Genomic DNA, 27966 nt, shown 5'->3' with positions numbered 1-27966 from the left:
ACATGCTTTTGTTAAAATGATGTTTGCTTTAATATGGTTTAATACAAAACATGTTTCTGTACACAGGAAACACCACCAGAAGATGACCATCAGATACAAATTCCAACAATACAGACTTTTAAACTTGTGCTACTTGTACTCTTACCTGTTGAACTATCATAGTTACTGAGAGTAGTTACACATGAAACTAAACCCTTCTCATAACAGATATGGAGACACTGATCCACCTGAGCAGTCATGCTGAAGTACACACAATGTCCTAATCACACAATAAGATCATCACTCAGGACATTCAGACTGCAGATGAACAACTTTATACCCCACCACTCACTCTAATGAAGACACAAAGAGAACATTTACTCACAGAGCATCACAGAGAGTGGACTGAGCTCCATCCTGTCCCTCTAATGACTGACTGACTGACTGACAGAGCAGAGGTGTGTGTTAAAGCTGTGCCACTTTACCACTTCCTGTGTTCTAATAGAGACACAGAGAGAGAGCGTGTGTGACCACAATGTCTGACTATGACCCATTATGACCCACTATGACTTCTATGTAGATATGCAGTTCAATATTCAAACATCTGGATAGGAGTTTTGGATGTCTGGGGATGTGTAGGACAGGTGCAGGAATTTGATATCTGAACGTTCAATGAATGTTCAAATTCTCTAATCTTTTTGGACAAATTTGATGCTTTGGCAATTATTTTTGAAACTTTCATAAACTGAACTAAAAAATCGCTGTTTCGCTTAAGCAAATGTGCTCATAACTAGGGAAAAAACTTTTTTCTGCAGGTCAACGAGTTTGTCCAAGTGGAGTTGCTGTATCTAGATGACCAAAAATGCTCGCGCATGCGCAGTTCAGATCAGACAACCTTCACGCTCGAGTCTCCTGCTTGTAGTCCATGTGATGTTCTGCTCTTGTCAGGACCGTGTTACAGCAAGACAAAAGTCACAACTCACCCAGATAGTTGAAGACACTTAAGGTAAGATCAACTAAGTTCCGATTATAAATGTACTTAGTGTTAGCTTTATATTGTAGACTTCTGGAAGAAAGTATGTCCGGGGGCGGGGCTAGGGGGAAACAGATCCCCAAACAGAGTTGGACACAACACCGGCATTACTTTTGAAAACTGCCACAGCAGAAGAAAATCCTCACAACTGTAACGTTAGCAGAAGAGACTGAACAAGCTTTGTCTAAATAACTAAGCGCTAGTCAACTAACACGTCGAGCTAGCATTAGGGCTAATGTTAGCTAGCTACAAATGTTGGTGCCAGGTTAGCTAGCTAGCACGTTAGCCGTCCTACATGACGGTCATGTTAAATCAAGCAGAAACGAGCTAACGGCACCGTTACAGTTGGGAATATTTTCTTCTGCTATGGCAGTTTTCTAAAGTAATGCCCGGTTAGCTCCTAACGCTAACTCTGACTGAAACCAGCGTTTAGCTAACGGTAGCTAGTTACCATGATGGGACAAAGCTAGCTGTTGGATAGATCTGCTGTCTTTATATTGTTTATACAGTTTATATATTTTGTTTACATTTTTTGTAAAACCACTTTTGTAATTGAAGTTAAGTTGTGTTTGTTATTTGTACCTTTATAGATTGTTTTGTTTGTTGTATGTTGCGGGACTTTTATTTTGAAGCCTCGGTTCGGGTTCGCGTGAAGATGCTGATTTAGCGGGAGTGTTTTTAGTCAGGAAAGTTAGATAATGTGTTTGTTGTGTTTTGTTGTTACTGTGTTTAGTTTTCACGGTGGATTTGAGGAAAAGTCTTCAAATAAACCAGTAACAGGAGAACCGTGTGTGTGTTCGTGTTCAGTTCAGTTCTGGGTGTTGAGGAGTCACAGACAGGTGATGTTGTCTTGTAGTTTGTGATCACCTGTGTTATGTTTGTCTATACCATAACCTTCGGGAAAACAATTTAGGGACAATTAATAACACAACGTACACTCGCGGATACCTTACTTCTACTCTCCTTTTATTTATTGACAACATACAACATTTTATTACCGGTGCCACCCACAGGCACCTGAGGGAACGTGTCAAAACCCCATACATAACATTTCCTCCCCTCTTACTCCAGAAGTAACAATATAATCTTAACAATTTTCATGAATACATTCTAGAGGTAGAGGGTAGACTGCCCCTTGCCTCGAGCCAATTCGGGGATTATTCTGCCCCATGACAGAACAGGCCCACTAACAACTAATTACAGTTCAGCAAGGTTCACATGTCTCTTCTTTTTTTTTACTTCTACAACGTCAGACGGTTTGGAGGCTTAACTACTCTACGTGGATAACGTCTGACTGGCACAGATGAAATATCAGATATGCCCCGTGCTAACTGGCTCTCTGCTGGTGAGTCACTGGAAACATGTAGCTCCTTCTGTGATGGTGTGGAAGGAATGACACTTCCAGATGTCTGGACAGGAGCAGGCACCTCACTAGTATCAGATGGCTGTGCCCCCTGCGTTTGAACTGTTTTATTGGGAATGGACAAGAGTTGATCCGCATGGCATCTCCATTCCTCAGAAGCTCCTACATCCACAGTGTAAGATATTGGCCCACTTCGAGCAGTCACCACACCTGATGTCCATCTCTCTCTCTCCCTCATCTTGGCTGTGAATGACCAGCTCAACGAAGGATCTGGGCAGTCTGAAGATCGCACAGAAGCTAATACACTGGGTTTCAGAGCATCCAGACGTGTGCGAAGCTGGCGTCCCACAAACAACATGGAGGGAGATTCCTTTGTTGTTGGGTGTGGTGTGGTGTGTTGCGATACATTAGCAAGAATGAATCATGCCGTCTCTGTAGAGTAGATGAGCCCTTAGAGGCCTTCAATGCTTGTTTCAGAGACTGAACAAAACTTTCAGCCTGTCCATTGGTCGCTGGATGATATGGAGCTGAGCAGATGTGTTTTACATTGTTGCCCTTCAAGAAAGCTGCAAACTCCTGTGCAACAAACTGTGGTCCATTATCACTCACGAGGACCTCAGGCACTCCATAATGACTGAAGAGGTTTCGCAGGACTTCGATTGTTTGTTTTTTCTGCAGTTGTTGATGTCATTAACTGCACTTCAGGCCACTTAGAATGTGCGTCAACCACAACCAGATACATATGGCCCTCGCATGGCCCTGCAAAGTCTACGTGAATACGCTCCCATGGCTTTCTTGGCCACTCCCATGGGTGGAGGGATGCGTGACATGGCATTTTCTGTATCTGTTGGCATGACTGACACATTTTTACCTGCAGCTTAATGTCAACATCGAGACCCGGCCACCACACGTAGCTGCGAGCAATTGCTTTCATTCGACAATTCCAGGGTGACCACTATGCAATTCTTCAAGTACTCTGTTGCGCAGCTTTTGTGGAACAATGACTCTCATATCACGCATTAAACATCCATGTTGCACGGACAGTTCATCGTGTCTGGCAATGAAAGGTGCAGGTTCATTGTTACTGGGCAGATTTCCATTTTGACCTCCTTTTGTGAGCATTTCAAGGACTGCTGACAAGGTTGGGTCAGTCAGCATCTCGCGTCGAATATCAGTGGCCCTGACAGGAAGTTTCTCCATCTGTCCAAGGTAGAATAAATCTACCGCATCCTTTTTCTCTCTATGCTCCACTCGTAACGGTAAGCGGGACAGGCCGTCGGCATTCGCATGATGTTCAGCCTTTTTATACTCAATAGTGTAGTTATGTGCCGACAAAAACAAAGCCCACCTTTGCATTCGGGCAGCTACCATAGACGGAACTCCTTTCTGTGCACCAAAGATCGTGGTGAGTGGGCGGTGGTCTGTGAAAAGCGTGAACTTTCGTTCATAGAGATACTGATGGAATTTTCGAACTCCGAACACTATTGCTAGAACCTCGAGCTCAATTTGTGCATAATTTTGTTCTGCCTTGCTGAGTGTGCACGATGCAAATGCTACCGGAATTTCTTCACCATTGGGCAACATGTGTGAAATAACAGCCCCAATACCATAAGGTGATGCATCACATGCAAGGCAGATGACATTCTGGGGGCCATAATGTATTAAGACATTTTGTGACACTAGTTGCTCTTTTGCCTTTCTGAATGCAGTGTCGCACTTGACTGACCACTGCCAACATTTCCCTTTACACAGGAAAAAACTACTATGGTTTATACCCAGTCTGGCCACTAAAGTGACTTAACAGTCACTTTAAAGTCACCACAGATGCGTACAGATCCATCTTTCTTTACAACTGGGACTATAGGGGTAGCCCAATCGCTGTACTGTATAGGGGACAATACCCCAATTTCTGTGAGACGGTTCAGTTCGGCCTCGACCTTGGGGCAGAGTGCATACGGAACAACCCTGGGCTGGCAAAATTTGGGTTTGTGTTCAGATTTCACTGTTATTTTCGCTTTTATATTTTTCATTTCTCCCAATTGATGTGAAAAAATGGCGGCATGTTTCTGCAACACTGTTTCTAGTGTTTTCAATTTTACTGTTCTTATTTCTTTCCAATTCAGTTTGATCTGACACAACCGCTCTCTGCCAAACAGTGGAGGGTAGTCCCCCTGCACAACATATAATGGAAGAATAGCTGTCTGCTTACCCATTTTTACATTCACATTAATTAAACCTTCAGGATGTAATGCTTGACCAGTGTGAGTGCGAAGGATAATGTCAGTTGCATGTAGGGGCAGGTGTTGTAGCATCATGTCATAGGTTTGTGTCGAAATCAGTGAGACTGCTGCACCCGTGTCTAGTTCCATTTCAAATGGAATACCCTCAACTTTTAGTTTCACAATGATACTGGACTTTTCCCCTGGCTGTGACAATTTATACAGGGCTAATTCAGTGTCTGTGTCGTCATCATTGGACATTTCCTCTGCATCCACACGGTGTACACTTCCCTTTTTTACATTGCCTCTCCGCGTTGTCCATGTAACTTTTGATGTACTTTCACTCTTTGTCTTTCTGCCCTTGTCGCTTTTCCTGCACACACGACTGATATGGCCTTTCTTTCCACACGTGTTACAGTTTTTGTCCTTAAACCAACAGTCATCATCATTGTGGTTAGTTTTTCCACATCGTTTGCATTTGTTAGCGGTTTTACGTTTTGCTAACGAAAGTGCATGTACCGTCACCGATCCGCTGAGTTGGTGTGCTTCTTGAGCTGCTGTTTCCATGGAGACCGCCAGTTCCACCGCTCTTTGAAACGTTAACAAAGTCTCCGTCGGCAGGCGCTTTTGCGTGGCTTCACTCTTCAAACCGTACACAAATCTATCACGAAGTGCATCATCTAAATGTCCCGCAAATTCACATTGTTCTGATAGTCCTCTTATTACAGCAACATATTGTGTTACAGACTCACTCTCTACCTGATTCCTCCTGTGAAAACGAAATCGCTCCGCGATGATTAAGGGCTTCGGAGAGAAGTGTTGCTGTAGCATGTCTGTGATGTGCTTAAAGCTCTTCTCTCCCGGTTTCTCTGGAGCGATGAGTCTACGGAGTAGTCCATATGTTTCTCCACCTATCACGCTGAGAAACACAGGTATTTTCTTGTCAGCAGCGATGCTGTTAGCCTCTACGAAGTGCTCAAATCTTTCGATGTACATGGTCCACGGCTTGATGCTTTCATCAAAAGCTTCCATATGGCCGAAAGCAAAAGCCATTGTAGCTAACCTGTCACACTTTAGCTACGAAAGAAGGAAAATAATAATTTTCAAGTGCGCCTAACTACTCACTACTACTTGTGGTAGAACCGCCGTAATTTATTTATTTTTTTTTTATATCCACCTCGTCGCCAAAATGTTATGTTTGTCTATACCATAACCTTTGGGAAAACAATTTAGGGACAATTAATAACACAACGTACACTCACGGATACCTAACTTCTACTCTCCTTTTATTTATTGACAACATACATTTTATTACCTGTGCCACCCACAGGCACCTGAGGGAACATGTCAAAACCCCATACATAACAACCTGTATGTCCTGCCACATGTGCTGGGTATCTCCACTGTCCTTATATTGGCCGTGGATTCTCTGGACGTGTGCTTTTTGCCTCTTTTGTGGCTCGGGACAGTTTGGCCCTTGCTGTTTTTAACAGGGTGTCTGCGGATCCTTAAAAAGTCTTAAGTCTTAAATTACATAACATGAAAATAAGGGCTTAATTAGCATTAAAATGTTTTATATCTGCGTTTCAAAGGTCTTAAAATCTAACCGACCCCATAAAGAAGATTTCATTTTTATCGTTTTGAAATCAATTTGAAATATTTTTGTTACACAGAACAAAACAGGCGGAACCGACTAAAATACACGTTCGTGGGGAGTTCGTTTAACACAGGCTTTACGGTAGCTGTGTGAACTGTGGAAAAGTTTGAGCTTTAGCCTTGGGGAAATGTAAATCAAATTTTCATGTGTTTGAGGTCCAGTGTAGGCTGTGCAAAACAGTTTTTTTTAACTCGGAACAATGGGGATGAAAGCTTTGGAGACCCACATGCAGTGTGAAAAACACAAAGCGGCTGCAGAAACCTGTCGGAACCTGACATTTGTCAGTTCTGCTCCGTCGTGCCCACATCATTAAGCCTATTACAGAGCGCTGCTACATTCCAAACACCGGCGTCTGCATCAGCTTCAAGTTCAAGCACCACGACTCAGGGACGATTCTAGGATTTTCATTTAAGGGGGGTTTACTATTATACCCCAATGAGGGTATAATAGTCAAAAATGAATGAATGAATGAATGAATGAATAAATAAAGGTTTGACTAACAGGGTAGGATGGTAAACTTATTGCAGCATTCCACTGTATTGCATAGATGTGTATAACATTTGAATACTGAACATATGAGTCTCTCTCTCTCTCACACACACACACACACACACACACACACACATCCTCTGATCCTCGCTCTTCGACGCCACGGTCTGTGGATTGAAGAACATGCTGAAAGACGGGGAGGAGCCGAAGAGCCGCCGTTTTCAGATGCAATTTAAAGGGGACTGAGGCGATCACCAATTTGTGTACAGTTTATCGAGAATCGCCGAATTTTAGGGGGGCTGAGTAGAAATGTTAGGGAGGCTAAAGCTCCCCTAAAAATGGCCTAGCGATGCCCATGCCGCGACTTCCGCTCCGGCAGACATCAGAGTAACACTTGGCTTCATCGCAACACTTTTTTATTTTTTTCTCTCATTTATTTACTTTTTTTTCTAGGAATGTGCACTGCAGTTCGAATTTAAAAAAGTTACGTTCTGTTTCTATGGATGTACCAAATGTCAATTGGAGGTTTTTAGAAGTCCTGCAACAGGAGCATCATGAGAAGTTTGGTGGCACACAGCTAATTGTGGTGGGGAGCTGTGGCCTCCACGCCCTACACAATGCCTGCAAACATGGCTTCTCCATTTGGCACCTGGAGAAGGTTCTGAGGGCCTGGCACATACTCTTTCCAATGCACCAGCTAGGAGGGAGGATTTCACTGCTTTAACCGAATGCACAAAATTTCCACTTCCGTTCTGTGGACACAGGTGGCTTGAAAATCTACCAGTCTTGTAGAGAGCTTTGGCGGTCTGGCCATGTACATGGATGCAGTTAAGAAAAAGAAGATAGCAAATCCAGGAACGGAATCTTATGACACTCTTGAAGCTGCTGAAAAAGACCATCTTGGTCTTAAATTTCATTCTGCATGGTATTAAAAAGATCTTAAAAAGTCTTAAATCTAACTCTTAGAAACCTGCAGTTACCCTGTTTAAGGATTGTCCCCTGCTCTGAAGGTGGAGTCTCTAGACTTCAGCAGCACCTTTGCGGTCATCCACGGTTTCTGGTTGGAATGTGTGTTGATGGTCTTGGAGACGGTTATGTCATCAATACACTTGTCGATGTAGCCGGTCACTGATGCCGTGTTCTCCTCCAAGTTGATAGTCTCCATTGGTTGCAGCCTCCCTGAACATATTCCAGTCAGTGAACTCAAAACAGTCCTGAAGAGCAGAGGTGTCTCCTGCTGACCAGGTTTTCTACTGTTTCAGAACCGGTTTAGAGCGTCTGACCAGCGGTCTGTATGCTGGAATTAACATCACAGAGATGTGGTCCGAGTAGCCGAGGTGGGGGCGGGGCTCCACATGGGACGTGCCAGGAATGTTTGTGTAAACAAGATCCAGCGTGTTAAGTCCACATGTCCATAGAATTTAGAGAGTACTGATTTGAGACTTCTCCGGCGATAATAAACAGACCGTCGGGGTCAGCATTCTGCAGATCGCTAATAGCCCCATAGAGTTCACAGCAACATGGCAACAAACTTCACCTCACCTTCAGAGACATTTCTGAACACAGAAAATAATTACGTTTGAAATAGGTGAATGTGCCGTTATTATGTGTTTGTTATTGTTTACATTTATGAAATGGTCTATATATAATTGTTTCTTTTTCCTCTCTTGCAGCTGCAGTAATGAAATGCAGCAAAGACACAGCCGAGGAGACGATCAAACAACATGCTTCAGATCTCCTTAATCATGCAGCAGTGAGAGAGAGAGGGATTGGTGTTTATTTATTAATTGTTATTCACTGCAGTGTGAGGTAACTTTCAGTTTTCTCACACACACACACACACACACACACTTGCTGAACTGTTCATCAATACACTCCCTTTACAATTTTCCCACATTTCTTTTTAGACTGCTGCTACAACAATAAAACACAATGATCTGTTTTTTCTGTTAACTGTGTATTGTGTTTACATCCACATCACTTTATTCATTACAAAACTGTGTAGTGGTCAGTGCTGCGCTGTCCCTGGTCAGTTATTGTACTGTACTGTACTGTCTTGCACTGTTTACACACATGCACTTTATGTAGTACTGTGTAGGTCTGTGTAGTGAACTTAGTTCTGTGTTGTCTCCTGTAGTTGTGTGTTTTATGTAGCACCATGGTCCTGGAGGAACGTTGTTTCATGTTACTGTGTACTGCACCAGCTGTATGTGCTTCAAATGACAATAAAAGCTACTTGACTAAACACCAGTGACCTGGAGTCCCAGTTAATGACATCCCTTCATAACACACACTAATGATGTTTAACAGCCAGCTGTTTTTTCTTTTCCATACACAAATGATACGGTAACTACTATGTACTGTTTCATTGTGGACTCAATTGCAGAGTGAAACCCCAGAACTGCAGGACTTTTATTTTGAAAGAGGTCCGTAAGTGCTAGTTGCAGGCTTCACTTCTATAAGTTACTTTAGTGTACTTGCTTTCAGTTGGAGCTGAGCTCTGTACATAGATTTATTGTGTTGATGTTTTTTGTTTTGAAATTATATTTGCATCTTTTCCTTTGTGTTTATCAAAAATGGTTCTTATGTGATTAATATAAGGTTCAGACAGTGTGTGTGTGTGTGTGTGTGTGTGAAGTATTTTTCCTGAAATTGTTGGTTTTCATTGAGCTAGGTTAGGGAGCTCTGATAATTCTTTATTTTGTAGTTCACATGCTCGCAGTGTGTGTCTCGTGTGTGCAGCACGTTATAACTTTTCTATCCTACAATAGGAGTAATCTAATGGAACAGTCTATTTATTTACATCCGCCTTTCTGATACACCTGTACAGGTCAATAAACAAGCCAAGGTTGAGTTTGTACACTGGTATCAGGGGTCTTTATTATACACCCACACAAGGTTAAGGGCAGGGTTAGGTGCACTACAGGTGCTGCAGGTCCAGATAGAACTCTGATTATTTATTAATATATTAAAATGGCAATAAACTTTCACAACTCATTCAAAGGGTCTTCACTTTCATATATATATATATATATATATATATATATATATATATATATATATATATATATATATATATATATATTGTGTGTGTGTGTGTGTATTTACAGATCATGTTTTCTTTTTTCTTCTCAAATTCAAATTTTATTTCTCACATACATGACCATAAACAGTATAACAGTCAATAAACTTGTTTTTATATTGCATACAAACTAAGCTTAACTTCCTTGGTGCATGTCCTAGCACTAAACAAACATACTAGTCTTTACTTCCTCTCAATAATGCTAGTTTCATCTTGCATCTTATCCTGTTTGAACCATTAGACCATTCTTTAAAAAATATATTTCTTCATTTTTACATTTTTAATAATGTTCTGCATTAACAGGATGTAAGCTTTATTGGACATTACACACATTTCACCTCATGAGGAGGTTTACAGGCTTTAACTAAACAAAACCATTCAGAACAGTGAGGGTGTCTACAAGATGCTGAACAGGACATTAAAATGAAATGAAATCAATATTATTTTAAAATCCACACAAAACCATAAAAAAATTAAAAAAAAGAATTATAAAATAATATTTTCAGTAAATATATCCTCTTTTTATAGACGAACTTTGTTCACTCCTCTATGACTGCATTCTCAATTCTGTCTTCATCAGTGTGAGCTGTTAAAGAAATTTAAAAAGTCATTTCTTTCATTTCCAAGTTTATTCCAGGTTTTTATACCAGAAAAGAAACCAAACTGCGTTTCATATTGTCCTAAACACAGTTTTAATGATTTTTTTATAATTATTATTTTAGAACAAGTGTGGATTTTTGTAATTAAAATGACAATATTGAGACAAAAGCTTTCTAAAATGTTTTTTTTTTTTTTTTTCACACTAAAGTCATGATGCTCATTAAGTGAAGTGTCGAGACGTACTGAAAGAGTTCTTACTTCGAGCTCTGTAACAGATGAGCAGCAGAATGATGGTCACCAGCAGATACGGAGAGACCGTCACCACACTACAGATCAGCATGAGCACTGAGAATGGAGCTTCTACACCTGATGGACCTGAAGCAGAATAAAATGATAATCACGTTTTATTCATGCTGAACTGTATGTTTTTGCTCAATCTGCAGTACAAATAAATTCATGTATTCCAAAATTTGGTATGAAATGAAAACTTATTTGTACAGAAAATAAACAGCTCTGAAAATAATTTGCACAAATTTCCAACAGTTTCTAAATGAAATGAAAAATTATTATTAAGATCACAGCATGAGGCAGGTTTTGTACCATTTCATGTTTTTTAATTACACTAAATTAGACACTTTGTTTTTAACCTTTAACACTTTATAACAATTTGTGGAGATTCTATTCAATATATTATGTTTAGACTGTAATGAAGTGAAGATAATCTCTTGCATGTCTCTGGTTTCAGATTTACTGTATACTGTGTATTTTTGTATTCTTTTAACAAAGATTAAGTAATAAAACACTAATACTGTTGTAGAAAAATACTGAGTGATGTGCCTGTGTTAAAAAGCTGAGTTACTGTTTCCACCCTGAAGTACAGATTATTTTCCTATAACAGCATGTGCCAATGATTACAATACAATTCATTAAGAAATGACAAGAAGTGTATAGAATGTCTACAAAACAAGTTAGTTCCTGTTCTTGTCACATTATGGGGCTAGAGGCAGATACAAGTGTAGAAGTTCATTTATTTACACAGAAAAAAAGAAACTATAAAACTGTGACACAGAAATGAATAAAAAACAAACTCTAGCTCAAGGCTGAGACAGAATAAACACACAGGGACAACAACAGTTGCAACACAAAGACATTGTGAAACAAATGGGCTTAAATACACAGACAAATCAAGAGCAAAACTGAAAACATGTGAGTATAATCCAGACACATTAGAACACCAATGACAGGACAGAGACGGAGACAAGACATGAATCAGGGCTTAAGACTCCCCAGGATCCTACGCCAGGACACTGTTTGTGGACTTCAGCTCTGCCTTTAATACGATTGTCCCAGCTCTACTTAGAGACAAGCTCTCCCAGCTGAATGTGCCTGACTCCATGTGCAGTTGGAGCATGGACTTCCTGACAGAGAGACAGCAGTATGTGAGGCTGGGAAAGCATGTCTCTGACTGCTGGAACATCAGCACTGGATCCCCTCAAGGCTGTGTCCTTTCTCCTCTGCTATTCTCCCTGTATACCAACGGCTGCACATCTGGTCACCAGTCTGTCAAACTCCTGACGTTTGCTGATGACACCACCCTCATCTGCCTCATAACTGATGGGGATGAGTCTGCCTACAGGAGTGAGATGGATCATCTGGTGTCATGGTGCAGCATGAACAACCTGGAGCTCAACTCTCTCAAGACAGTGGAGATGATAGTGGATTTTAGGAAGGACCCAGCCCCCCTCCCCCCCTCATCCTTTATGACTCTCTGGTGACATCTGCCGAGTCCTTTCCGCTTTCTGGGCACCACCATCAACCAGGAGCTCAAGTGGGAGAAGAACATCAGCTCCCTCACTAAGAAGGCTCAGCAGAGGATGTATTTCCTGCAGCAGCTGAAGAAGTTTCTCCTCCCTGAGAAGATGCTGGTGAACTTCTACACTGCCATCATCAAATCTATCCTCATATCCTCCATCACAGTCTGGTTTGCTGCAGCTACAGCCAGGGACAAGGCCAAGCTGCAGCGTGTCTCTGCTGAGAAGGTGATCGGCTGCAGTCTTCCATCTCTCCAGGAGCTGTACCTCTCCAGGTCCCAGAGATGTGCAGCCAAGATTGCAGCCGACCCCTCTCATCCCGGAAACGAACTTTTTCAGTCCCTCCTCTCTGGCAAGAGGCTCTAGTCCATCAGGACCAGGACCTCACGCCACAAGAACAGTTTCTTCCCCACTGCAGTCAGCCTGCTGAACAGTGCCTCACTTACCCCCAGATGACCCCCCCCCCAACCCGGACACTCATTCTAAATTGCACTACTGTTCATTCAAACTCACACTTTTGTACACAATATTTATCTCATTCTACATTGTGTACATACCTCACATCTGTATATATGTTATATGTCACTTTCACTTTTTACATTTTTCTGTTGCACTAATTTTCATACAAGTCACCTTATACAGTATTTATTTAAATTATTTACCTGTGTATATGTTTGCACCTGACACCAAGACAAATTCCTAATACTGTAAAGTGTTCCTTGCTGACCCTTTGCTGTACCTGGCAATAAAACTTTTTCTGATTCTGATTCTGAGAACAAAAAGAAAAAAAAAAGTAACGAATAACACAACAGGAACTGTTCAAATATAATATGCGTCCCTAATGTCTGTGACATTTCTCGGTCACAGTTTTCTCACCAAGCTCAATTCTTAATCACTTTTTGAATAAGTAAATAAAAATCATGTAGTTTGTCATGTTACAGTAAAACCACAAAATATAAACTCCTCTGTCCTGAAGACTTTTACGTGTCAGAATACATAACGTTATAGAGTGTGTGTATGTGATCAGTCTCAAATGACCAATATTTTTAAACATATGTATTTGAAGATCATTTTGAACACTGCAGAATAACAAGAAATTACAAAATAATTAAGCAAAATTTATTTCTTTCTCCATCTAGCAAAGCCGTGGTGAAAAGAGGAAAAATCTTTTTTATTCAGGGATTATTTCCCCAGCAGTGTTAGTGTGAACAGACATCAGTCAAGTGAGGAGAAGATAATGAGACTCGTATTTAAATGCTGTGAGGGATTTCTACCTCAGGTGATGAGACAGAGACTGATGTGGATGATGCTGATCATCAAAATCTCTCAAAATTACAGAATTCTCAGATAGAAAAGATTAGAATAGATTTCAATGCCTCAAATTAATAGTAATCCTTAAAAGTTTGTTTTTAATGTAAACACCACATCCACTGTGGGCTATAATCTTTATAGGACTGGAGAATATCATTACATATCAATACCATAGACATATTTTTTCCAGTCTCCGTTATTAAAATGCACAATATAATTGTACACAGTTTTTACAATTAACTGAAATGAAAAATTATAATTAAGATTAAAGCATGGGGCAGGTTTTTTTGCATGAGGTTTTATGTTTTTAATTACAGTAAATTTGTCAAACCCTATAAACTTTATAATAGATACTGGAGATAAAGAAGTTATTGTTCTATTCTATGTAGTATGTTGGGTTTATGTTGTGACTATTGTGAAGTGAAGAAAAGTTCTTACATTTCTCACACACTGGAGACTTCTGATTTTGAATGTACTGGATACTGTGTTTTTTCCCTTCTTTTAACAAAGTTTAAGTAATAAAATTCTCAGACTAAAACTGTTAGACAGTCACTGTGTAATAAAATACTGAGTGATGTGGTGGTGTTAAAAAGCTGAATTACTGTTTTCAGCCTGAAGTACAGATTATTTTCCTATAACAGCATGTGTCGATGATTACAATTTCTTTTACTAATGACTCACACACTGTATTTTCTCATCCATTTAGTTACATTTACTGCTGTGGAATGTCTGAAAAATAAGTTAGCTCCTGCTCTTGTCAGATTATGGGGCTGGAGGCAGCAGAAAGAAACTATTAAACTGTGACACAGAAATGAATCAAAAACAAACACTAGATCAGGGCTGAAGCAGAATAAACACACAGGGGTAACAATTGCAAGAGTTGCAAGACAAAGACATGGTGAAACAAAGGGGCTTAAATACACAGACAAATCAAGCGTGAGTATAACCCAGACGCATTAGTGCAACAACCAATGACAGGACAGGGGCAGAGACAAGATATGAATCAGAACAAAACCCCTCATGGTAACGTAAAGAAAACACAACAGAAACAGTTCATAATATATGTGCCGTGTTGTCTTCTGGTGGTCTGGTGGGGACGTGTCCCGAATATGTGTGACTGTTGTTACTTACATTAAAAGTCATTTTCACACCAGTCACTCTTTTTACTGATGTTTTCTCACCAAGCCCTATTTTTAATCGCCCTTTTAATTAATAAATATAAAAAATGTAGCTTGTTATTTTACATTAAAACTACCTGAACCACCTGTCCCGAAGATTTGTACATGTCAGAACACGTTATAGTGTATGTGTGTTGTTGTATTTTAATAATTTCAAAATTATTTTGTACATTTCAGAATACCAATAAATTACTACATAGTTAAGCAACAATTTTTTCTTACCCCTTCTAACAAACCCGTGATGAAAAGAGGAGAAAATCATGACATACCTCTCACTGTAATCTTGACAGGATCACTGAGCTCTGTGTAGTAGGCATAGTTGTAGTAGTTACCATTATAGTAGTAGTAGTTTCTCCTGTGTGCTTCACACAGGTACTCTGTTTCTCCTGCATTATCGACTGTCACTTTAAGTGTGTTCTCTTGTTCACTGTTCAGATTCTGTAACAGCTGATTATTTTTGTACCAGTGAAACCCCCATCCAGTCTCCTGCTGCAGCTCACAGCTCAGAGTGACGGTGTCTCCAGTGTAGACGGAGCTCTGAGGATTCACTCTCACAGTCGGTTTGGGTTTTCCTGTTGGTATGAAATGATGAAGGAGTCAGAGCTGCTTTTCACTTACAGTAGATTCACTGTGTCTAACAGATGCTTTGTGTCTAAAACAAACATTTATATTTAACATTTGATACAAGATGTTACAGCTGTCAGATAACGGTGATCAAAATGTTTGCGATGTTCCTGTGCATCACTTCCTCATTAAAAAAGGAAGGAGTGCTCACACATTTTATACAGATGACAGCATATTCGGTTATAAAATATTTAAATGACTGGATACAAAGACATTACTAACTAGAAATATAGCCAAGAGAACAGAGGTGAATCATGGATTATCTCCCCAGCAGTGTTAGTGTGAACAGACATCAGTCAAGTGAAGAGAATATAATGTGGCTTGTATTTAAATGCTGTGAGGGATTTCTAACTGAGGTGATGAGACAGAGACCGATGTGGATGATGATCAAAATCAAAATCTCTCAAAGTTACAGAATTCTCAGATAAAACCACACTGTAAAAAAAAATCCTAATTTTACAGAATATAACTAATTTTTTTACAATAGTTTCCCGTTATTTAAAATTATATTTAAAAACCAGTAAAATGACCAATATTATCTTTAAATTAACAAATTGACTGCAATTTTAAGGATTATACCATTAATGAAAAATAAAAATAAAACAGTAATGCTCATTTTTTTTTTACAAAAAAATACTGTATTATTTTAACTGTATTTTTTCTGTTATCTTAAATTACATAGCAATTTACGTAAAATTACAGTAATAAATTGTAATTAAACAGGTAGCTTATTATATTAAATGTTTATGCCCATAATAACATTTTAACATTTCCTGCCTTCATTTTACAGTAAAACTCATTTGTATGTGTATGTGTGGTATGTGTATTTCTACATTCAAACTCTGTAATTCTAAAAAGAAATTTAGTTAACTTTTGTCATTCCACCAACGCATGTTTTTTTTAAAAACTGCAATGATCTCCAGACTGACACTCCCAGGCATGTTGTTCCTCTGGCCACACCTATTTAGTGATGTCACAATAAGTAAATGCATATACACACTAATGAATCTGACAAAAGTAAAATAGGTATAGGTAACGCCAGAGATTAGAGCAAATTTTTTATTTCCTTATTAGAATACAGTACAACACAAATGATAGAAACAAATGGGTTTTTCTTTTCTTTAATAGAAAAGGGTAAATTGCAAAATAAAGTTTTTATATCAAAACCATGATAGAAAGCAAACAAAACAAAACATCAAAACAAAAACAGCTCTCACTAGGTGCGTTTACATGGACACTTTAATCAGATCGGACTGAATTCAATCAGACTGACGAATCCGATCGCAGTGTTTACATGAACGCGGTATAAAGTAATCAGATTGTTATGCGCATTTACGTGACACATGATCAGAATCGGATTAGATCTTTTGACATGCGCACAGTCCACGAAAACATCCGTACGTCATACGTCATTCGTATCAACGTCCGTACGTCATACGTCATTGCACATGCGCAGAACTTTCCAAGAACATATTCCATCTGATTAAGTGTTGACATGTCCTCTCGATCGGACTAAAAATAGTTTAAACCACCCCTTACCATCCGATTGAAATTTTAATCGGAGGTGGCAAATTCCATCCGATTGACGTGTTTACATGACACTTTTTTAATCTGATTGTGCTTCTAGTCCTGTTACGATCGGATTACAAGTGTCCATGTAAACGCACCTACTGTCCATAACATGTACAATACATGTCACACAGGGACTTGAGAAGGCTCAAGGGATACTCTCTTCTGAAATCTTTCAAACAACAGGTATCTATAAGGAGTACAAGAAAGAAGACAATGATTCTTCAAATGTATTTTGAAAATGAATTTTTGAAATGTGATTTCTTGCCTCCACATAAACTGGAGTTATTTTCAAGTATTTTTCACCATTTTATCAATTCCAATACATGATTTAATAGTGGTTATGCCTGAAAGTGTTCCACTCACAGTAAGATGATTCTATACTCAACCAATCTTGAGTTTTCTCCATGTTCTCCAATTTCTCTAATTTCTTTTTAGTCACTCCATGTAGATGAACATTAATTGTAACTGGCCCAACAGTAACAATAAGTAGTGGACAACTGAAATAATTGCCTTCACCTGGTCTTTATATAAACTTCCACACACATCAGTAATTCAATTTTCACAGTTCAATCAGAATTCTATTTCAGGCTCTAAAATGCCAAGCAAAGCTCCAGGTACCACTGAGTTTGAGGCAACCACTTGAATGGCAGTCATTCAAACCCCTCTACATTTGCAGAAAAATGAATACAGTGAGGGAAAAAATTATTTGATTCTCTGCTGATTTTGTACGTTTGAATGAAAGAAATGATCAGTCTGCAATTGTAATGGTAGGTTTATCTGAACAGTGAGAAACAGAATAACAAAGAAAATCCAGAAAAACACATTTCAAAAAAGTTCTACATTGATTTGCATTTTATTGAGTGAAATAAGTATTTGACCCCTTTGCAAAACATGACTTAGTACTTGGTGGCAAACCCTTGTTGGCAATCACAGACGTCAGACAATTCTTGTAGTTGGCCACCAGGTTTGCACACATCTCACATGTCAAGGAATTTGGGCCCACTCCTCTTTGCATCCACGACCCATTTTCAATGCCCTGGCTGAGGGAAGGAGGTTCTCACTCAAGATTTGACGGTACATGGCTCCATCCATCGTCCCTTTGATGCGGTGCGGTTGTCCTGTCCCCTTAGCAGAAAAACACCCCCAAAGCATAATGTTTCCACCTCCATGTTTCCATGAGGTGAGATGCATGGAGCCCCAGACCGAGGAAGATTGACAGTCCTTTTGTGTTTCTTCCATTTGGGAATAATCGCACCAACTGTTGTCACCTTCTCACCAAGCTGCTTGGCGATGGTCTTGTAGCTCATTCCAGCCTTGTGTAGGTCTACAATCTTGTCCCTGACATTCATGGACAGCTCTTTGGTTTTGGCCATGATGGAGAGTTTGGAATCTGATTGATTGCTTCCTTCTGTGGACAGGTGTCTTTCATACAGTTAACAAGCTAAAATTAAGAGCACTCCTAAAATTAAGAGAGTGCTCCTACTGTAATCTCAGATCCTTACCTGTATAAAAGACACCTTCTAACCAGTGAAATCAACACCTTCTCTTATCTGACACATTCAGTTCAGTTTATTCAGAAAATATAAAAAAAAATTCCTCTTGTTACTGGGAGATACAAGGTTCTGTACTAAACATTGGCGAAAACATAACGTCAACTTGGATTGTGTGCCTTGATAACCAATTACATTACAACCTTGACATAATTGAATTTCAAAATTCAGTTGTGCGATGGTCAGTCACTGTTTATGGATACCATTTGAATGAAAACTGCCATTATTAGTTTTTCAATTCATCCTGGGGGCTTTGAAGAACTGTTTGTGAAAAATTCTTGAAGATCTTGTATCGAGATTTCTTGTATCTTGTACATGCATCATGTATTATGTTTTAGCTGAAAATGTTTCACAGATATCCTAAAGCTTATATTTTATGATATTTTTTTTAATCAGTACAGTGAATAATAAATGTTAAATAAATTTCATGTTCATTGGTACTGTAATTTTTAAACTGAATTTATTTGTCTTTAAAAATAAAACTGTTTAATTTACAATTTTGAGCATGTCTTGACATTTTATTGAAGTTTTATTGAAGATGTTGATTCTTAATAATAAAAGAAAAAAATTATTAAAATTACAGTGTTTCTCTGCAAAATATTTAATACTGTCACTTTATTGAAGGTAGTGGTTCATAATAATAAAGGAAACATCCATAAAATTACAGTGTTTTTCTGTAAAATATTTAATACTGTCACTTTACTGAAGGTAGTGGATCATAATAATAAAGGAAACATCTGTAAAATTACAGTGTTTTTCTGTAAAATATTTAATAAAAATGTATGTAAAATGATGGTTTTTGCAATTTATTTGAATGAACGTATTTTACTTTAATTTTACGGTTTTTGTTTGGCAGCCGCTGCTGCCAGTGATTTGACCATTTTTTTACGAGATTTGTTTTTACAGTGCATATAATTCTGATGCCTCAAATTATCTTCTAATAAATCAGATAATGACAGAACTAACACATGGTGAGATTTACTGCCTTCTTTCTTAGGTCCTGTCCACTCGAACGCGGGTATTTTTAAAACCACAGCTTTTTTATGCGGATCGGCCATCAGGTCACTGAAACCGAACATTTCTGAAAACTCCTGGTAGGGTGAAGTTTTTCAAAAACTCCAGTTTCAGCGTTATCATGTAGACAGCAAAACCAGAGATTTTTGGCTTGTGAACAGGGTTGCCAGATTGGACTGAAGATTTCCAGCCCAACTACAGCTTAAAACCTGCCCATTTCAAAAAATACCAGCCCAGAATGTACACTGTTATCACTAATACAATAACAAACAGTTATAACAGTTAATAACTTTGTGATATCGGCTTAACGAGTACAACGATTACAGCAACGACTCTCCTGAACCTTACTGGCTAAACTGAAACATATAATTAAAACGTCCAACATGGGACATTCTAAAACGCTTAACGTGGCTTAATGCATTAAAACAGTGTTGTAAACACACCAAACTCGGTGAACACATTACTAATAAACTATACTATGTACAGACAAGCATATGAGCCCAGATTATATTTCTGTTATATGGAAAAGGCTTAATGTGGCAACTGACTCGGGTTTAATATACTTCCATTTCTGAAACGGAAAACCCAGAGTTTCCCACATTTCAGGGTTTCCTTTAGAAACATTAAGAGCAATCCATTTTTTTCTCAAGTAAAAATGACAGTAATTACAGTACTTAGTTATTAGTTATTAGTTATTCTGGACTCATAAGCGTTTTCCTTATAACGGTTTTCTATGGGAGGAAAACACTTAATGCGTAATTAAATGCATTGGGTTCTTATTCTGGGCTCATGTGCTTGTCTGTACATAGTATAGTTTATTAATAATGTGTTCACCGAGTTTGGTGTGTTTACAACACTGTTTTAAAGCATTAAGCCACGTTAAGCCTATTCCATATAACAGTTTTCTATGGGAGCAAAACACTTAATGCGTAATTAAATGCATTGGGTTCTTATTCTGGGCTCATATGTTTGTATGTACATAGTATAGTTTATTAATAATGTGTTCACCAAGTTTGGTGTGTTTACAACACTGTGTTAATGCATTAAGCCACGTTAAGCGTTTTTCATGTTAAGCGTTTTAGAATGTCCCATCAACATTACATATGTGGCAGGAGGGGCAATTTCCCCTATGGTTAATTGTTTGGTGTTTTAGCCAATCAGCGGTGCTTGGTAGCATATAGAAAAACGGAAGCATGCGGGCCACCTGGGATACGTCATTTGTACTAGACGTTACGTCGTTAACACGCTGTTGTCGTAGGAACCGAATGTGGATACCGGTGTCGGTAAGATAAAAGCAATGCTTGTTTCGTACAAGTATATATATTTTCAGTTATAAGATGTGCATCATTAATACCGTTTTTAATGTATGTTTTAGAGACTGTGAGGTCCGAGTGTGCTTTCAGTTTCGATTGCTATTGCCAGCCTTATCCTTCACTTCACTTATTATTATGACAATTGTGACCCTTTGTGTTCTACTGATGAAGAAATGAATGTAATCGTATTTATTTAATGCTGTTTTATTAAAGAATTGTCAATAAACAACTTATTGTTGAATTGTGGCCAATATCTCTGACCAATATCAGCGATTCGATCCTGTGCATTGCTAATTCCTTCACTGTAAATCACCTACACCTAATGTTGTCTTTACTTAAACAATCAAGTGATAATGACTAAACATTACTTAAAATTTTGCATTTTGCCCCGGTCACTCAAAAATATGAGTTAATGTAACTTATTTACCTTCAAAATGCATAAACTTAAGATTCCAAGTGTTGTGAGCTCAAGATTATGATTACTCATTTGAAAAAAATAGGTCATTTTCAGAAGTGTTGTCTTCTTGACTGTAAAATTCTAATACTTGTGAAGTCTTTAAGTGCAAAAACTTTTTTTTTTTTTAGCAGAAAACAAATGGCTTCCATTACACACTAAAAAATGCTGGGTTATTTTTTCTACCCAAACGCTGAGTTGCCTCTGCTGGGTCATTTTTCTGGGTTATTTACAGAGAATTGGGTACTTTTTGTGTAACCCAGCCGCTGGGTTTGGGTTGGGTTAGCTAGTGACTGCTGACACATCACAGACAAGACCGCCCCAAAGTTCAGCGGTGTATTCAACGGCTGTGTCAACTTCGTGTCTTCTCTTTTGGGGTCCCACACTGCTGATGACTGTTCATCCCCCTCGTGCATTTAAGCGAAAATAACGTTAAATACAAGGTCTGTATACACATTTTCAACCACTTAAGTCACATATGACTGAAAAATTATCATTGTGTTTGTAACATTTATTACTATTACCGTGTTAACGTTACACTCGACCTTTCAGCCTGGTCTGAGCTATATAGCTTGATAGTTTAGCTGACCCTAGCTGACAATAGCTATTAACGTTACCCTCTCCCCATTTACTCCGTGGTCAAAATTCTCCCGCATTTCTCCCGAGTTATGACAATATTTCACACCTTTCCCCCTTTGGCAAGTATGCAAATATGTTGCCAGTAACTGCTGCATCTAAGCTAACCAGATAGCCCTCTTTAATCAAAGTTGCTTGTGACTCAGGCTAAATTAACTATCTGTCAACACGCCAGGAAAAAGTACCGCAGACGTTTTCATTGTACAGATAACTACTAGATGGAAGGATTGATATTTGGGTGATTGTAATGTGCCAGTATGACACCAGCTATGACGATGCATTTCCTTGGTAATTAGCTTAAAATCAACGCAGACCACAAGATCAACTAGTCTGACTTTTTAAAAAATTTTCCTAAAAGCCATGCGTATCTTGATATTTTATTTTTGGTATGTATAGCTGTCTCCATGTTTTTGTTTCAGGTTACCTATACCCTGTCTTAATGGACAGCTTTGTCAGAGGGAAATTAACAGAATGGCAACTTCCTGACCTGATAGATAGCTTTACAGGTAAGCAAGTGTTTTTTATTTTTCAGTCAAGTAGTGTACCCTTTGTCTTTTTGTAATGTACCCTTCATTCACAGCATGTTGAGTCTACATAGCAACATATTGGCTACCTGAACACTGCCAGAATTTGATAGTGACAACCCATTTATAAATAAGATTGAATTTGCATATAGGCTACCTTCTGGTTGTCACATTTACCTTACTTTTAAAGACATATTAAAGATGTGTCATGAAACTAGATCATTTATTTTATGCCTTATTTAAAATAGGAGAAAATGCATGCTGATACTCTTAAATTCCAAGTCACAGTGGAACCAGAGTGAATGGAAAATAACCACAGATGGGAAGAAGTCTGCAGTAGTCATATTGTTTAGTCACAGATGTTGTATGTGGAGATGAAGGACTCGTACCTCTCTCAAAGATCCATATCAGCAACGTCATAATTTGCTCAAACAGGTTTGATAAATCATGGCCATAAATCATGATAAACCATGATCTTTGAAGGATTATGTGGTTTACAATTATCAGACTCTTTGTTAACAGCCAATGAAAACAGACATTTGTTTTGCAGAACAACAGAGTTGGAAAATAAAAATCAACCTGAATGTCTTTTCATTTTTTTTTTCATGCAAACTACTACTTTTGTATTCCCACAGGTTCATTATAACATAATTGTGTAGGTCTTGAAACCACTTCTCGCATGACTTCCAACAGCGCTGTCTTTGACTCATCTTGTGTTTTTCTATATATGTTTACAGACCTACCTCCGAAACAAAAAAGGCCTTGGCTTCATCTTTGGTTCAGGCTTTTCCCTGCTTGAAAGACACATCAGGCAGTGGTTGTGTGAGTACGTTTTGAAAAACTTTATAGAGGAATTGATGCAAACTAAAAATGTTTATGTGTATATAATGGAAATTAATCATTTATAACAATCTTATATTAGTATGGCAGCAATTGACTTTGTTTTCCATCCATTTTAGATTGCACAGGACTTTCTTGCTTTGCATGGAGAGGCTGCACCAAAACCTTTTGAAACATGACTGCCTATATATGCAGACAAGATCCTTCACCTGTTGAGATGGGAAAAGAAACTGCAATTTCCTGTACAAGAAATGACACTGGGTAAAATTGTTTTTTGTTTTTTTTTCTTTTTTATACATCACACTTTGCAAATATCACTTTTAGAATATATTTTATATTTGGCTACTAAATGCCAAAACTCAGATATGCCAATCCACATCATGTTGATAACTTGTGTTCCTACAGATGCCAAGGGGGATCTTGCACTGAAACTGCTACCTGAGTTGCTTCCACCTACAGTTTACAAAGTTGGCCGAAAAGTTTTCCGGCACAGCATTGAGGAGTCCTGGTTGGCCTTCATTGACCATAGGCCTGTAAGTAAGATGCTGGATATTTAAAAGCAAATGTTATTCATTTTAAGACTTAACATGGTATTCCTGGGCTTCAAAATAGTTCAGTAAATACATCATGATCATACATCACTAAATTTAAGGGGTTCAGTACAGTGTTGTTGCCTTCAAGTGGGCATAAAAAAATTGTTTGAGGTCATGCATAGAACAGTGGGAGTAGCTATTCCTCACTGTTTACATGTCAGCTTGACCGTTTTTTCATGTTGTTAGCATTAAATCCCATCAATTTATCAAGAATAAGGCATGAAAGTGAAATTTAATAATACACAGTATATCTTGGAGAGATAGACTCCAGAAAGACTCAACAAGGTGCTTTGTTAAAATGTGATTTTTATGTAGTGGCATTGTCCAATGTCTAATTATGTCCTGTCTGTTAATTTGTTTTATGTCTGCCTGAATTGTGATCAGATCTCAATTAAGTAGGACCAATGGCACCTGACGTCAAAAGCAATTGTAATCTATTGTGGAAGGATAAATTCCCACAAATATGAGTTGACTGTTCACATTGCATTTACACATGGCTGTAGTGCCAGTGACAGTCAGTCAGCGCGAGCCCACGACCAGACCACCTTCACATGTCGTGATGTCCATAGATCCATGGACATTGTACTGTGTGCTTGCTCCTCCAAGCCATAATCTGCGCCTGGATTTACACTCATAAATTGGTGCAGATAATCCTTAGTGCTTGTGAGTAATAGTATAGTAATGATATCGCTGTTGAACTTGTTTTGAATTATCTGCTCTTGTGCTTTTGAAAAATAAATATTTTTTCTATGATTTGTACAATTAATAGGGTGTTGTTTATTGCATATATGTATGGTGTGCAAAAAATAGACCAGTATATCAAAGTAATTTAACTGTTTAATAGACAAGGGTAGTGAAAGATAGGTAGTTTTGTACAGATTTACTGTTAAACATGAAAATAATAACAACCTATTTGTGAGGTAGAATTAACCCAGCATTCCAGTTAATATGGATCAACATCTGGATCGAACATTTGACAAATTTATGTGGTAGAATTAACCCAGCATTATAGTTAAATATGACCTAGCATTTGGATTGAATATTTAACCCATCTTGCTGGGTTAAACAAATAACCCATTTTGCTGTGTTAAATTAACCCAGCATGTAGTTGGTCCAATATTTACCCAGCAGCTCAGTAACCCAACTCAAAATAACCCAGTATTTTTTAGTGTGTACAGTTATTGACTATAATGAGAATAAATTCACTGGGGATAAACTTTTCAAAGTTGATAATAAATGGATTTTTAATACATATATTGTGTATTGCCAACAAGCGTGTAATGTCTACTATCAGGGGCAATTTTAATTATTTCAGAGCAACCGCTGAATAAACTACAGCTTGTTTGTATGGGTCAATGACCACACTTTCAGTTTTACAGGTTTACTTACAACCGCTCACTCTGTTCTTCCTGTAACGTGATTGCCATGCAAAGAGTTATAAATAGCAACAAAAGACAACTAATGCTCTGATTGGTGGATTTCAAAATTGGTTTTGGCCTCTACTGTTGCTGACACCACAGTTCAAGACGCAAGTTTTTCTTCGTGTCCTATGTTTGGTAAGTGAAATTATGTAGATATAAAGTTATTTTGTGTGATTATTGAAATATGAGGGTGAAGAGTGAAATATGTTTATTTAAATCCCTGTGGTACGCTTCTATAATAAATGACAATGCAGCCATAATTAAAATATTTCCCGGTCAAACTTTTACAGCGTAGCTATCAAGTAACGATATTTTATTGATGGTTTTGTGATGGTATGATAACTGAGATATCAAATGATTCTGTATTTGATTCATAATACTGAAACATATTAGTTAATACACTTAATCATCGTGCAATCGTGTATTTCGGCGGGAAAGAACATGGCAGCCACTTCCGAGACTAGTTAATTTCTGTCCGGTCAACTTGTTTCTTATTTTACCTATAAGATATACATATCTGATGAAGTCGCCTAATCGTTTTTCTGTGCGAGAGACAACATAACAGCTACTGCTTAACGTTACACCATGTGGGTTTTTTTTCCCTGGGAAACGTTGTCAGTGTTGCCATTAATTAACAAGATTTTCATGATAATGTTCTCAAGGCTGATTGGCTTCATATTAATTCTAGGCCAATCATGAACAGAACATTGCTACTTTAGCTGAGGCGAATTAGGCTAGTGATGTTTTGTAGATGGTGAAATTACAGTCCATCTTCACATTGGTCACCAGTATTAGCTACAAAGTGATTTACTTTTTTATATGTATATTTTTATATTATATTTTTTATTTTACACGGACTGTTAAACTTACTATTTTCAACTTTTTCTGTTACAGGTGAACGTTAGACAAGGACATGTGGAAATGTAAGTATTGCATTTTTAACTCTGCAAAAAGAGGGGAACTTCTCAGACATTATTGTTTGAAACATGGTGAAAACTGTACCTTTTCCATGCCTACACAGTGACTGTCTTGAGTTGTACATTCAACTCCATTAGTAGTTTAAAAGTTCATCTGTCAAAAATTCATACAAAAACACAATTGGGACATGATCAGGAAATAGCACCACTTACATTTACTTGTCAGAATTGTGAATTTTCTGAGCCTGGCACAGTAGTAGATTTTCTGAAGCATTTGTGCTGTAGACATTTTGAGTAAAAATCAAAAGATACAGTGTCCCTACAAACACTGCAAGTTTCAAAGCAGCGTTTATGCAACTTTTAATTCACACATAAATAAGAAACATAGTGGACATGACTGGAGACATGACAGAATATTTATTTTTGGGTGAACTATCCCTTTAAAAGTATTTCATTTTGTCAACATTTCATATATTTCTTATTTTCATATCAGTAATCTGTTATGCATGATAGATAATCTTAATTTAAACCATTCTCATAACAGTGCTTCAAATATATTGAACTATAGTTATTTGTTCTGGCATTAATGGAATTTCATGTTTCCCTTTAAAGTCAGCCCAGTCAATTGAAGTCCGAACCCTCGTGCTTTGAGGACTGCCTATCATGCTCGGAGATGATGACTCTGCCTTCTTCAAGTCATGTTTAGTAAGCGCATCTGTTCTTAAAAGGGATAGTTCACCCAAAAATTATAATTATCCCATGATTTAGTCACATCCAGGAACTTCGTCTCCTCGCACGTCCTTGCCCACTGCTGCATTCCTAGACGAAGAAGTCCGATGCACTACCACATTACCACCATTCAGGGAAAACCGCTGGGTCATGGATTGGTGCAGTGGATAACCCTGGAGCTAAAACTGTGTATCGTCTGCATGCATGAGGAGACGCTCTCCCTGTTAGTGTTAGCGGAGGCAAGAGTGGACATTGTCCTAGGTCGCCCATGGCTCGCACAACACCAACCCACCATCCGTTGGAGCAATGGGCAAATCGAGCAATGGAGCAATTACTGCATCACCTCTTGCCTCTGCGAGCTCCCGACCCCAACACCCAAACCTATCCTCCTGGGGTCGACAAATGTTGAGAGCCCCCCTACATGCGCCAAAGTGAACCTGCCAGCTGAATACCGGGATTACATGGATGTGTTCAGCAAAGCCCTAAGCTTCCACCACACCGGTCCTGGGATTGCGCAATCGATCTTCTGCCTGATGCCAAGATGCCCAAGGGGCACATTTACCCTCTGTCTGATGAATACATTAAAGAGGCACTTCACCAGGGGTTCATCCGTCCTTCTACCTCCCCAGCGGCGTCCAGTTTCTTCTTTGTTGCGAAAAAGGATTGCAGGCTTTGACCGTGTATCAATTACTGGAACTTGAATGCCCAGACGGTGAAATTCACCTACCCCTTACCTATGGTACCAGCCGCACTGGAAGAACTACGGGGAGCTCGCATCTTCCCTAGGTTGGATTTACGGAGCACGTCCATCTGATACGAATCCGACATGGAGATGAGTGGAAGACAGCATTTATAACACCATCCGGGCACTACCTGGTCATGCCCTATGGACTCACCAACCCGCCTGCCGTGTTCCAGAATTTCATGAATGAAATCTTCTGCAACATGCTCCACTGGTTTGTCATCGTGTATATCGATGATATTCTGATTTACTCCCCAAACAGGTACTCGAGCGTCTCCGGCATCACCACCTCTTTCCCAAACTAGAGAAGTGTGA

General features: G+C 38.6%; 1 protein-coding gene and 1 long non-coding RNA gene across 2 annotated transcripts in view; one reads left to right on the top strand and one right to left on the bottom strand.

Moving 5' to 3' along the window:
* Positions 1 to 858: 858 nt before the first annotated feature.
* LOC131356749 (uncharacterized) lies at positions 859 to 11225 on the top strand. Its single transcript, XR_009205073.1, has 3 exons — positions 859 to 985; positions 8414 to 8549; positions 10631 to 11225. It is a non-coding gene; the product is annotated as an uncharacterized LOC131356749 (long non-coding RNA).
* The window catches only part of LOC131356743 (leukocyte immunoglobulin-like receptor subfamily B member 2), a 33748-nt gene continuing 15626 nt past the window's right edge, over positions 9845 to 27966 (bottom strand). Inside the window, exons 4-6 of the mRNA XM_058395933.1 lie at positions 14992 to 15294; positions 10681 to 10797; positions 9845 to 10408 (exon numbers count right to left, since the gene is read on the bottom strand). Coding sequence (XP_058251916.1) covers positions 10362 to 10408; positions 10681 to 10797; positions 14992 to 15294 — 467 coding nt within the window. The 3' untranslated portion in view covers positions 9845 to 10361. The remainder of the gene's footprint in view (positions 10409 to 10680; positions 10798 to 14991; positions 15295 to 27966) is intronic.

This window comes from Hemibagrus wyckioides, linkage group LG07 (assembly GCF_019097595.1).
Source record: "Hemibagrus wyckioides isolate EC202008001 linkage group LG07, SWU_Hwy_1.0, whole genome shotgun sequence".
Classification (NCBI taxonomy): domain Eukaryota; kingdom Metazoa; phylum Chordata; class Actinopteri; order Siluriformes; family Bagridae; genus Hemibagrus; species Hemibagrus wyckioides.
Note: the sequence above shows the minus strand (reverse complement) of the source record. Positions and strands in the feature narration are given on the sequence as shown.